The sequence below is a fragment of the Rattus rattus genome, chromosome 3, assembly GCF_011064425.1.
Source record: "Rattus rattus isolate New Zealand chromosome 3, Rrattus_CSIRO_v1, whole genome shotgun sequence".
NCBI classification, from domain to species: domain Eukaryota; kingdom Metazoa; phylum Chordata; class Mammalia; order Rodentia; family Muridae; genus Rattus; species Rattus rattus.
The window spans coordinates 154960553-154972232 of NC_046156.1; the positions used below are offsets into that span (position 1 = coordinate 154960553).

Consider the following 11680-nt stretch of genomic DNA (forward strand, 5'->3'; position numbering starts at 1 on the left):
TAACTGAATAATCATGGATAGGAGACCTTTTGAAGAATAGAATACTGCTTGGCTATGCTTCTGATGCCTGGGAAGCCCAGGAACATGATGTCATCACCAGGTAAGGGCCTCTCACTGCAGCGTAGTGTGACAGAGCAAGCACACAAGCTCTGGGTTTCTTCCCCTTTCTGAGGTCTTGCTCTATGACCTCCCCTAACCCTAATTACTACCTCTTCAAGTTTCCTCTTACAAATCCCATTAAGATGAACTTGAGGATTACATTTCCAGCATGTGAATTTTTAGGGGACACTTTAAAAGCCTAGCATCTCTTCACCCACTGCCAAAAAAAACTCCTGCTGGGAGCATGACAAATACAGAGGCGAATGCTTGCAGCCGACCATTGAACTGAGAATGGGGTCCCTGTTGGAGGAGTCAGAAAGGATTGAAGGAGCTGAAAGGGTTTGCAACCCAATAAGAACAGCAATAACAACCAACCAGGGTTCCCAGGGATGAAACCTCCACCCAAAGACTAAACATGGACAGACCCATGGCTCCAGCTGCATATGTAGCAGACGATGGCCTTGCTGGGCATCAATGGTAGGATAAGCCCTTGGTCCTGCCAAGGCTGAACCCCCCAGTGTAGGGGAATGTCAGGGAGGGGAGGCAGGAAGGAGTGGTTGGGGAAGAGGAACTCCCTCATAGAAGCAGGGGGAGAGGAGATAGGATAGGGGGTTTATGGGCGGGAAACCAGGAAAGGGGATAACATTTGAAATGTAAATAAATAAAAAAAATCCAATTAAAACAAACTCCTGCTGCTTCTTCCTGGCTCCCATGTGACAGCCTAAGCAGTCTTACACATAGTCACTAACTTGCTTCCCTCCGGTTTGGATCCCTGGGGATCAGACCATGTCCGTGTCACCACTCCTTTCCCAGCAGCAAGAGTAATGACACACCTCATTTACTTGTACTCATCTGGATCAATTGGGCAGCCTGAGAACATTCGTGCACAGAACAAGATAAAAGGACAGACAAGCCAAATGGAGCTGAGGCGAAGTGATTCGCTAAGTCCGTGCGAAAATCACCGAAAGGGCCTGAAGGGGTGGCTCTGAGGTTCACGGCTGCCACAGCGCAGTGGCCATCCCGATTGGTTTAAGGAAATAAGCACCAAGCTGCTGAGGTCAGCCCTGCTTTCGCTGGTGCTGACGAGCGTGGCTCCAGACGGCCACACAAGGAGCCACTGTGTCCCTCAGGAAGCCATTGCTCAAGAAACATCTGCTGAAGGCTCACTACCTAATGGGCTATCGCTGTCTTCAATGGACTGAGGTCTTTCTATTTTGAAGGCCCCTTTCAAACCAGCTCTTCCAGTGTGGCTAGAGGAAGACAATCCAGTTCACCTAGACCCGTCACATCTGCTACACTCCTGCCTTTCAGATCCTCTTCAGGTACACCATATCACATGCCCAACTCCCCCAGTCACATCCCTGGGGGCCAGGGAAGGCCCCCCAGTCTGCGAACACCTAGAGATCACCCCTTATCATTCCTGCTTTACCTATGGCCAAAGCTCTCGGCATTCACCTCACTTGTAAAATCCTCCTTTTAAACCTATAAGACGCCCTACCCAAAGCTTGCACGAAGCTGTAAACTCCTGGACACTATGGCATGCAGCTCAGAACCAGGAGGGACTGTTTGGCTCAACCTGGTGAACCAGCGATGCCTTCCCCAGGAGCAGGAAAGCTCTCAGGGGCAAGTGTAGCCCCTCTGCTCCATCCCTGGATCCAGCACCAGACTGAACGCATGCTCAGCTGTGTCTTCTGGTAACCCAGGTCAAAGAGAAATGTAATTACTTCTGTTATTGTGATAAAACGATCCAGGGAACTTATGGGAGAGTTGATTGGGGCTAATGTTCCAAGGTTTGAGCCTCTCACAGTGGAGTGAAGGCAGGGCAGCCTGAGTGGGAAGCTGAGGGCTCACATCTTGAACCATAAACCAGAAGCAGAGAGGGCAAACCTGAAATGGCCCCAGTGACACGCCTCCTCCAACAGAGTCACTCCTCCTAAGTCTCTCAAACAGCACCTTCAACTGGGGACCAAATATTCAAATGTCTGAGACTATGGGGAACATCTCTTAATCAAACCAGCACAAAGGATGAGCGAGGAATTTTGACTCGACCCGTTAGTAAGGTAAAAAGTAAATTTAACTGATACAAAAACAACCACCTCCCAACAACAGTGTCTTTGTTCCGTTCTGGAATCACTAACTCTAATTATGTAATATTGAAAAGTATAACTCAAGTTTCCTCGTGGCATTCTTTTAAGCAGTGGAATGCTGAACTTATGAAAACGGGCACGCTTCATGACCCATCCTTATACCTATCATCAGGAACTGTGTGTCTGCCAGGACGGCCATTAACCACATGGGACGCTTTACGCTTAAAGCAAATCTAATTAAAAATTAATTCATCAAGGAGACGAAGAGAAGGCTCAATAAGTCAAGTGCTTGCGACGCAAACATGAGGCCCTGAGTTCAATCCCCAGCACCCACAGAAAAAGCCAGGCAGAGTGGTGTCACCCCAGTTCTAGAAGACAAAGACAAGCACAGCAGATCCTGGGGACCTAACAACAGCCAGTCTAACTAAAATGGCAAGCTCCAGTCCGGTGAGATGCCCTGTCTCAAAACTCTGATAGGCAGTCCTAGAGGAAAGCACCCAGTGTTGACTTCTGATGGCCACACTTATCCTCACAGGTGACAATGCTCAGGGAGTGGGAAAATGCAGTCTGAGATGAGGGGGTAGCGAATTTGGGATTCCCTGACTTCCAGACCTCCAGGCCCTGTTGGGGTGTTGCACAGAGGGATCAAGAACAAAAGATCAAGGGTCCATGACCAGTGGCAAGGCTGGACCACTGGGGTCCTGGGGCTGAGGACAGCAACTAACCCCGGGGCCAGGGTAATGGGAACTCCAGCTTAGCTCATCAGCAAAGGTAGAGGTGATTGTCTGGACTCGCAGAAAGGCCTTCTGAAGGTCTCCTCCATGCTCCATGCCTCCCATGGCAGTCGGTCCTCCATGAAAGAGACGGTCCATGTTTATCCATTCCATTTATTGACTATTCATTGGGGGAAATGGATGCATACCACCTCCTCAGGGTGGACCAGAGATTAAATACCTTTTGCAGGGAGGAATGTCCAGGAAAGGAAGCTTACTGGCTAAAGCCTCAGGGCCTCCAGATACCTCATTAGCATAGAGAACTCTGTTCGTGGCTACATGACCGACATGTGTTCCTGACCAGGAATCTAGTAGGGAGCAGTGAGGGAGGCGCCTACTGTCTCGGGAGTACGCCTGAGTTCTGGGGTCTCAGACCCGCTCTACCTTACCAAGTTTCCTGGCATAGTCCACTGTCCCATAGCTCCTCCTTTCCTTTTTATACAGGAGAGTGTTGTTGGAGTGACTGTCTCTCATGTTATTTGTAGTGAAAATTTGGGGTAGGGTGGAAGCATCAAAATAAACCAGAGGGGTAGTACAACATAATGAATGGTCCACTGTCCCACAGGTGACTGCACGATGCACACACACACACACACACACACACACACACACACACACACACACACACGGGGGGACACAGACATATAACATACATATAAGAAAAGCACTGAGTCACTCCAGTCCAGTGGTACTCAATCTGCCTAACACTGGGACCCTTTAATATAGTTTCTCATGTTGTGGTAACCCCAACCATAAAATTATTTTGTTGCTACTTCATAACTGTAATTTGCTACTGTTATGAATAGTAATGTATTTAAGTACCTGTATTTTCCAACGGTCTAAGGTGACCCCTATGAAAGGGTGGTCAGACCCAAAGGGGTTGCGAAATGGCTTTCCTACCCTTATTTCAGGTGTTCGATAGCCCCCAAGAACCTACTAGTCACTGGAGTGGGCTAGGCAAACGCTGAATAATCTTCCTCAGGACAAACTCTCTACTGAACAGTGCATAGGCAGCCATTTTGGGTAGCTAAGTTCACATCAATGAGCCCTTGCTCCTCTTTGTGTAAGATGGGGATAATGTGTATGTAAATGGGATGCAAATGAGGTGCTAGATATGAAAATATCTTATTATAGTGGTAATCACCAAACTTCGACAAGCCACCAGAGTTGTCACTTTAAGGTTTATAGGTGGGACTGGGATGCTGGTGACTTGGCTATCACCCAGGGGCAGCCAGTAGCTCCAGGTAAGGACACCGACCAGCTGGAGTCACCCAGCAAGGGAAATGGCATCTTATAGAAAAGAGGACTTACGACTACAGAAAGTGCCCAAACCCAATGCTACTCCAACATGAGTGTGTATCCAGTAACCTAGAGAGCTGGAGAAGGCCAGGGAGCTCCATCCCACCTCCAGGAATTCTGGTTAGGGAGGCTTGGGGAGGGCTGGGTATCTGCATAGCTGACCAGCAGGAAATGCTGCTGCTAGTGTATGCTTACACTGCAGGCTGGGGAACCATGGAGCAGGGGAGAGGGCAGGCTTGACACCAAGTGGGAGGTTGGAACGTGCCGCTTTCTGAACCAACGCCACGGATGGCACTCCAAGGACTCTCATGGGACCCATCAGCATTCCAGAATGTACCCAAGATGCTTCAAAAGTCAAAGGGCCCAAGGTCCCCTTCAAGGTATGTCCCTGCGTAGCCATCTCAAGAACACCACTGCATTTCAATAGTCCCATGGGTGGAAGGAAGAATCTTCACATAACCTCGAGACATGAAGAAAAACTCCTCTACGTAGACTTTTAGATGCCATGGTCACCAACAGTGAGTTCAAAGCTTGATCAGAGCAGCTTTTTGAACTGCAGAGTCACGTGACTCAAAGAGAGGCTGCTTTAATCGTTATATTTCAGAACCATGGTTGGCAAGGAGATGTGTAAGATGGGCTTTTTGCTCCATTCCTTTCTCTTCCAGGGTCACCATCATGACTCTATAACAAAGCCCAGATTGCCACTTACTACTTCCCACCCAGGCTTGTCCCTGAGCTTCCCAGTAACTTTAATAATACTAAATAATAAGAATAAGCAAGCGTCAAAATTCTTTATATGAACATCAGCTTGCGAATGGAGGAGCCAGTTGTGACACACTCCTCCAAAGTAGCATAGCACTCAGCAATAAACAAACAAACAAATAAAATGAACAACGCACCGATGCCTTTAATCCCTGCACTCGGGAAGCAGAGGCAGATGGATCTCTGTGAGTTTGAGGCCACCCTGGTCTACAGAGCTAGTTCCAGGACAACCAGGACTATACAAAAAAACAAAAAACAAAAACAAACAAACAAAAACCCTGTCTCAAAACAAAAACAAAAAAGGGCAAATAACTGATGCAAATAGCAGGAAAGAAGCTTCAAACTTGGTGCAAACTCGGTGAGGTCAGACAAGACAGCATGCCACATGCTACCATCGTGTGGAACTTTAGGAAAGGAGACTGATGTCGTATTAAAACAGATCAGACCCTGAAGGGAGCACTGACAGGAAGCAGACCAAAGTACCCTTTGAGGCTGTGGTGGTTTGAATGAGAATGGTCCCCTTAGGTTCATATCCACGTTTGGGCCACAGCTGATGGAACTATTTGGGGAGAGTTAGGAGGTGTGGCCTTGTTGGAGGAGGTGCAGCCCTGGGAGTGAGATTTGAGGTTTCAGAGCCTGAGTCAGTTCCAGTGAGCTTGCTCTGCCTGGCGCTTGTTGACCAGATAGAAGCTCTCAGCTGTTGCTGTTGCTCCAGGATCATGCCTGTCTGCCGGCTGCCATGCTCCCCACCATGATAGTCAGGGACTCTAACCATCTGGAACAGGGAGCTCCCAAATTAAATGCTTTCCTTGTAGCCCTTACAGAGGACTTGAGTTTAGTTCCTGGCACATACCTAAGGTAGCTCATGATCTCCTGTAACTCCAGCTCCAGGGATCCAGTGACCTCTGGCCTTCACAGGCACGTGTATTCACACGCGCGCGCACACACACACACACACACACACACACACACACACATACACCTTCCACACATACACAATTAGAAAATAAAACAAATCTTTTAAAAAGTAAATTGTCATTTCTGTTTCGCTAGTAGTTTCACTTCAAGATGAATTTAAAACTGTAACCCTAACTGCCCTTGTGAGAGGGCTCGGGGCCAGGAATGGGGAAAACTTCTAAAATGTTTTCCCTTTTCTGCTTTTTCTAATATATGAAATTATGAAGTTACATTAGTTATTTTAAAAATTAAGAAAAGGAATTTTGAAAATGTGTTCCTTGTAAGTTGAGTGAGTGAGACCATGCATTCTGAAGCCAGGTATTGTCCCCGAACTACTGAGCAGTGGTCCAGTTGGTTTCCATTGTGGAAATCTTGATTCTAAAGACTGGTGTTAAATGCAGCCTACATTTAATCTTACTTCACCACAATATGACTAAACATCTATGTTTGGCATTTCTTCACATGTTAGCATTTTTCTCAAGTATACCATATTTAAAATATATTCATGTCTGATTGAAGAACGTTATGTTTGCGGTCTTATCCCCTAAGTGAATGTCATTAAATCAGTCTGTCTTACTTTCACACACACTTTGAACTCTAAGTCCATCTACAACACTGCAGACCCAGCCCCAGCGCATGTCACTTTGTGCTTCTTTTATCCCAAACTACATTTGCAAAACTCATCTGCCATTGTACCATTGTTTATCTTCACTGGCGTATAGCTGTCTGTGGCGGTTTGAATAGACTCCCACAGACTCATGTTTGAAAGTCTGGCCTATGGGAAGTAGCCATATTAGGAGGTGTAGCCTTGTTGGAATAGGTGTGGCCTTGTTGGAGGAAGTGTGCCATTGTGTAAGCAGGCTTTGAGGATGCCTAGATCTGCCCAATGTAGAAGGCTCCTTCCGGCAGCCTTCAAATCAAGATGTAGAACTCTCTTCCAGCACCATGTCTCCTTGGCAAGCTGCCATGCTTCCCGCCATGATGACAATGAACCTCTGAAACTGTAAGCCAGCCCCAATTATAAGAGTTGCCATGGTCATGGTGTCTATTCACAGCAATGAATTGTCCATGGTAGGAATAAGTGGTCACCAATTTATTTATCCATTTTAATATTTGTGTACATTTCACAGGACATTTTTTATTGTCCTTAAAGAAAGATTAAGGACAGTTCGAACACAGCATTTCTGGCAAGCACTGTACCCCAGATACATACCCACAGCACCTAGCCAATCTCATCGACATTTTATTCCCTTGTTGCTTTTCTCTACCAGATTGACTTATAGATGAAATGCTGAGTATGCCTTTAAAGATGTCTTTCTTTCACTGGGTATACTCCTTACAATTAGACAGTTATCCAGGTACAAGATCTACTAAAACCACCTCTGTTCTTGTCAAGGTCCAGTTTCATCCCAATCCATGAAGACCCTCCCATCCATAATGACTCTGTCCCACCCATACCATCGCAAAGTGAATTATCCTTCCTCAAAACATCCACCCATATATTTGCTGGATACATACTGGAGATACTCGAACCTCCTGGGATCTGTTTCAATCCCTGCTTTCCCATGCACTACTGTTGCAGGCCATGGGCAGGTAGTCAGTGCCAAAATTCCTGAGTCAAATTCAAGATCCTGAAAGCAATTATAAGCACTGGGTATTAAATTATGCAATCTGTATATTTACCAAGTTACCTTCCACAAGAGTGGAGCAGCAGCAAGGACAAGTTTAGCACCCATTGTTTATGCTAAAATTGGAGGTGTTTTGTTTGTTCCTGAGACAGGGTCGAATTGTATAGCCCATTATATCTTTAATATATTGACTTCTTGATGGTTTTTTTCATAGAAAACAAAATTGTTAGCATCCCCAGGACAAAGGAAATTAAAGAACACAATGAAGTCATCTATAACCAGGAATGATGGCTAACACCTAGTCTAGTGTTTAGGAAGCCAAGGCAGGAGGATTATCTTGAGTTTGAGGCTAATTTCATTAACAGAGTAATAACCTGTTTGTATTTATTAAAAAGAAAAAGGCTGGACGGTAGTGGCTCATGTCTTTAATCCCAGCCCTCAGGAAGCAAAGGCAGGTAGATCTCTGTGAGTTCAAGACCAGCCTGGTCTACAGAGCAAATTCCTGCACAGCTGGGGCTACACAGAGAAATACTCTCTGGGGGGTGGGGGAGAAGAAAGAAGGAATGAAAACAAAGATAGGCTCATTTGAGAAGAAATAAATTAGCTTTTTTTAAAAAAAATAAGTTTTAGGCTTTAAACAGAATATTTCAAGTCCAGAGAAACAAATAATGAAGATTTCAAAAACCGTTATGACATCAATAAAATAAAAAGTCCTAAAGTCCAATGGATTGTTACACAAAAGCAGCAATTGCTTCGGGATTCTGAGAGCAGGATGGTGATTCTGTCAGGGGAAATGCATGCATGGAATTCAGCTACTGCAAACAGGGAAAATAAAATAAGATCCTAACCAACTTCAATCTCTGGCCACTGTTTGTCATCCCATCAGAGTAGTGGGTAAGATGGACTCATGAAAAACATCAAATACTCTTTTTAATTATTTATACAAAAAATAGCTCCAACAATGGTTCTGAAAGAATATGTCACAGGGAGGCTAGAGAGGTGGCTCAGTCAGGAACGTGCCTGTCACTCGAGCACTGAGCTCCCAAGGACTACATACAAGCCAGGAGAGATGGCGTGTATCTCTAACTCCGGCATGGAAGGGCTAGAGACAGGCAGAGCCCCGAGGCTCAGTGACCAACCAACCCAGCCATGTTTATGAGCTCCAGGGTTAGTAGAAAGCCTGTTGGAAAAAACTAACAAGGGCAATTAAAGAGGCCCTCTGGCTTCTACTACATGCACAAACTTAGATGTAGACCAGAACACCCATAAACTCCTCGCATACCCCATACACACACACATGCATACATGCAAGAATACATCACAGGAAAAAATGTTTGTAACTCTTTACATTGTGTAAAATCCATCATATAAAAAGAGCTCCAGTAAGTCAATAAGAAGATCAACGTCCAAAGTAAAGAAACAAACCAGAGTTATAGACAAATAGGCACTGCAGATCATGGTGTCCTTGAACATAAGAAAAGCAATCAGTCTTAGACAAATGCAAATTTAAAACTATACCAAAGTGCCCTTTCCACTTACTAGATTTACAAGAGTAAAACACTTTTCAAAAGCTTCTTGGCAAGAGTATAGAGGAGCACGCTGTCACACTCACTGGTGAGCAAATGATCTGGCAGAACCCCAACAACAGTATGGTGGTCAGACCCACAATACAGAGACAGCCATCAAAATGCAAGGGCACATGCCCCCTGACCCAACTGTTTCTCTTACCAGACTCACCCTTTAAAAGGTTTCAGATATACAAAATGATACACAGTACAAGACTCAGCTATCACATTCAAAATGCACATGCTGGAAACTACATCTTAGGAGGTGGGTTCCATACTCTTGGAAAAGAATTCTATGCATTGACAAAACAAGGTGTATTCAACAAGGCACCAGCCCTTAAACGAAGAATCCTTACTATGCCAGCCCACAGTTTGCACAACACAGAGAACTTCTGCTGAAACAGGCACTATTAAAAAAAAAAAAAAAAAAAAGGCCTCAGAGAGCGAGCTAGCAGCCCCTGTGGCCTCTGGGAGGAAGCTGGAGAGCTGGGATGGGCGTGGGAAAGAGATTTTCAAAGAGAGAAGATTTTCAAAGTGTTTACATTTTTGTACCTTCAAGCTTTAGAACTGTGGTGTTTTTTAAGTAAATAAAACTTTAAAATCTAAAACATGCTGCTTATTAGTAAATAATTGAGACACAGCCCTAAGACTCGGTATCCTGCCCAGTCTAGCACAACATAATATAACCTCTTTATTTAAGGGCCAAGGTAGCTTTACAACAGGATAGAGACCTGGGATAAACTTCAGAAACAGCAATACTGGGAGACCCAAAGTTAATTAACATCCACAGACAGCAACAAGACACAGCTCGTTTTCAGAGTAAACCAAGACCAGCAGGGATCTGAAGAAAATCCTTCACGTTGCTCAAGTTATTAATCTAGAAAAAAAAATAACAGGCTACGGTCTCTTTGTATGCATTTATTTATTTCCCAACTTTGGGGTTACGAAATCTACGTCCTGTGAATAGGTACTTGTTAGCGAAACTGCTTATTCCGTACTTCGAGGGCTATGCATGTTATGAAGACACTTAGCAAACAAAGGTTTTTCTTCGCCCTCGATGAACTAGTACCAGATGAAAACGCTCATCATTCCGCGGTGGAGCCGGACACTGCCTGATGCTTACCTAGGCAGAACACTTTCTGGTGAGGTAAACCTGTTGATTGAGGGGCTACTTAAAGAAAATCCCCCGAATATTCCCTCTGGGGTTTGCCTGAAATTACTACCCATCCCCACCTATCTTCCACCCCCACAGCTATGCAATCTTGGGGCGGGGCGATGTTCCTAATCCACCTGTTTGTTTACCTCCTTCTTTCTCATCTGGGATCAAAGACAGTAAACCCTACCCTCCAGGGAAAAGAAAAACAAATCATTCGCTGTCCATCTCTGGTGGCTGACGAAGGTAGCAGTGCTCAGAGAATACCTAAGGTGGTCCAGATATGTCTCTGGGTGCAAAAATTAATTCAAGACCACGGGCCTCTGTACCCCCATACTTGAAAGTACAGGTCAAGACCTGAGAGTTAACAATACCAGGGCCGAAGTTTTCAAGAGCTCTGGAACATCCCTAGATACAGGAGCACACGTGGGTCAGCTGACCATCACCTCCCCTTGGAGACTGGACACCCTCAGCAAGGGTGACAGCCACTCACAGGGAAGTGCGTCTGGAGGAAAGTTGAAGTGGGTGACTACCTGTTTCAGACAGGTGACCAAGCAAGTGGGACCAGACTGTCACTTCCACCGCAGCGGCGCCCAGCCCCCCCCCAGCCAGGCCACATCCGGCCATGGGCGCCCCAAGGTCACCTGCCCTCTGGGGCGCCCCCACCCAGCCCGAGCGCTCACCAGAAGAGCAGGTTGGCACCCAGGAAGGCGAGCAGGCTGCGCAGCGGCCTCTTCCAGCTCAGGAGCTCGTCGGCGCGCCAGCCCAGCCACAGCACGGGCTCCCCGAGTAGCCAGGTCAGGGCGGCGGCCACCCTGCCCGCGGCCTCCTCCACCTGCGGCCCGGCGCCCTCTGGCCCTGCCTCCTCCCCGGGAACCCCGGGTCGCGGTTCCTGCTCCTCCGTAGCTGGGCATCCCTGCTTGGCGTGCTCCTCTGGCGCCGGGCTCGCCATCTTCAGCGGTGTTTTGCTGGCGGGGACGGGGATGGGGACGGGGACAGGGAGGGGGGCGGGCGGGCACGCGCGCGCGCGCGCCTGGCGGTGAGCGCCGGGAGAGCAGCGAGGACAACGGGGACCGGTCCGGGTGCAGGGTGCGCACCGCGGGGTGCCGGCGGCTGAGTGCCTTGTGACGTCAGGCCTGGCCGCGCCGGGAAAGAGGGTGCGGTCAAGTTCGTGTAGGGGCGGGGCCGCCCTAGGTCTGGCTGCACATCCTGGGCTGGGCTCCGTGGGTGCGAGCTGTGCAGCGTCCCTGGGGAGCTGGGGACCAACGAAAATAGTCCCTTTTCCCTTCTGGCTGAGGGGCCCAGGTAGAGGACTAGCCCCAAGGGGAGTCTGGGCTTTGAATTATAAAAGGAGGAA

At 47.2% G+C, this 11680-nt stretch overlaps 1 protein-coding gene across 3 annotated transcripts; it reads right to left on the bottom strand.

Annotated features, from left to right (window-relative positions):
• Window positions 1–9643: 9643 nt before the first annotated feature.
• On the bottom strand, window positions 9644–11463 carry LOC116897070 (reticulophagy regulator 1-like). Of its 3 annotated transcripts, none has more exons than XM_032898695.1 (2): window positions 11007–11463; window positions 9644–10047 (listed from the first exon to the last, which is right to left on the bottom strand). In XM_032898695.1, coding segments are annotated over exons 1-2 (270 nt in total). In that variant the 5' UTR covers window positions 11276–11463; the 3' UTR covers window positions 9644–10046. The 3 variants fall into 3 exon arrangements, with proteins under 3 accessions (XP_032754586.1, XP_032754585.1, XP_032754584.1); XM_032898694.1 differs by lacking the exon at window positions 9644–10047 and adding an exon at window positions 10074–10293; XM_032898693.1 differs by lacking the exon at window positions 9644–10047 and adding an exon at window positions 10074–10323.
• Window positions 11464–11680: the final 217 nt, after the last annotated feature.

Bases quoted from the DNA above. Each gene is read 5' to 3' on its own strand.
- LOC116897070 (XM_032898693.1), bottom strand. From the start codon at position 11,275: ATGGCGAGCCCGGCGCCAGAGGAGCACGCCAAGCAGGGATGCCCAGCT. The intron at 10,324-11,006 runs GTGAGCGCTCGG...CTCAATCAACAG, and splicing joins GGTGCCAACCTGCTCTTCTG to GTTTACCTCACCAGAAAGTG.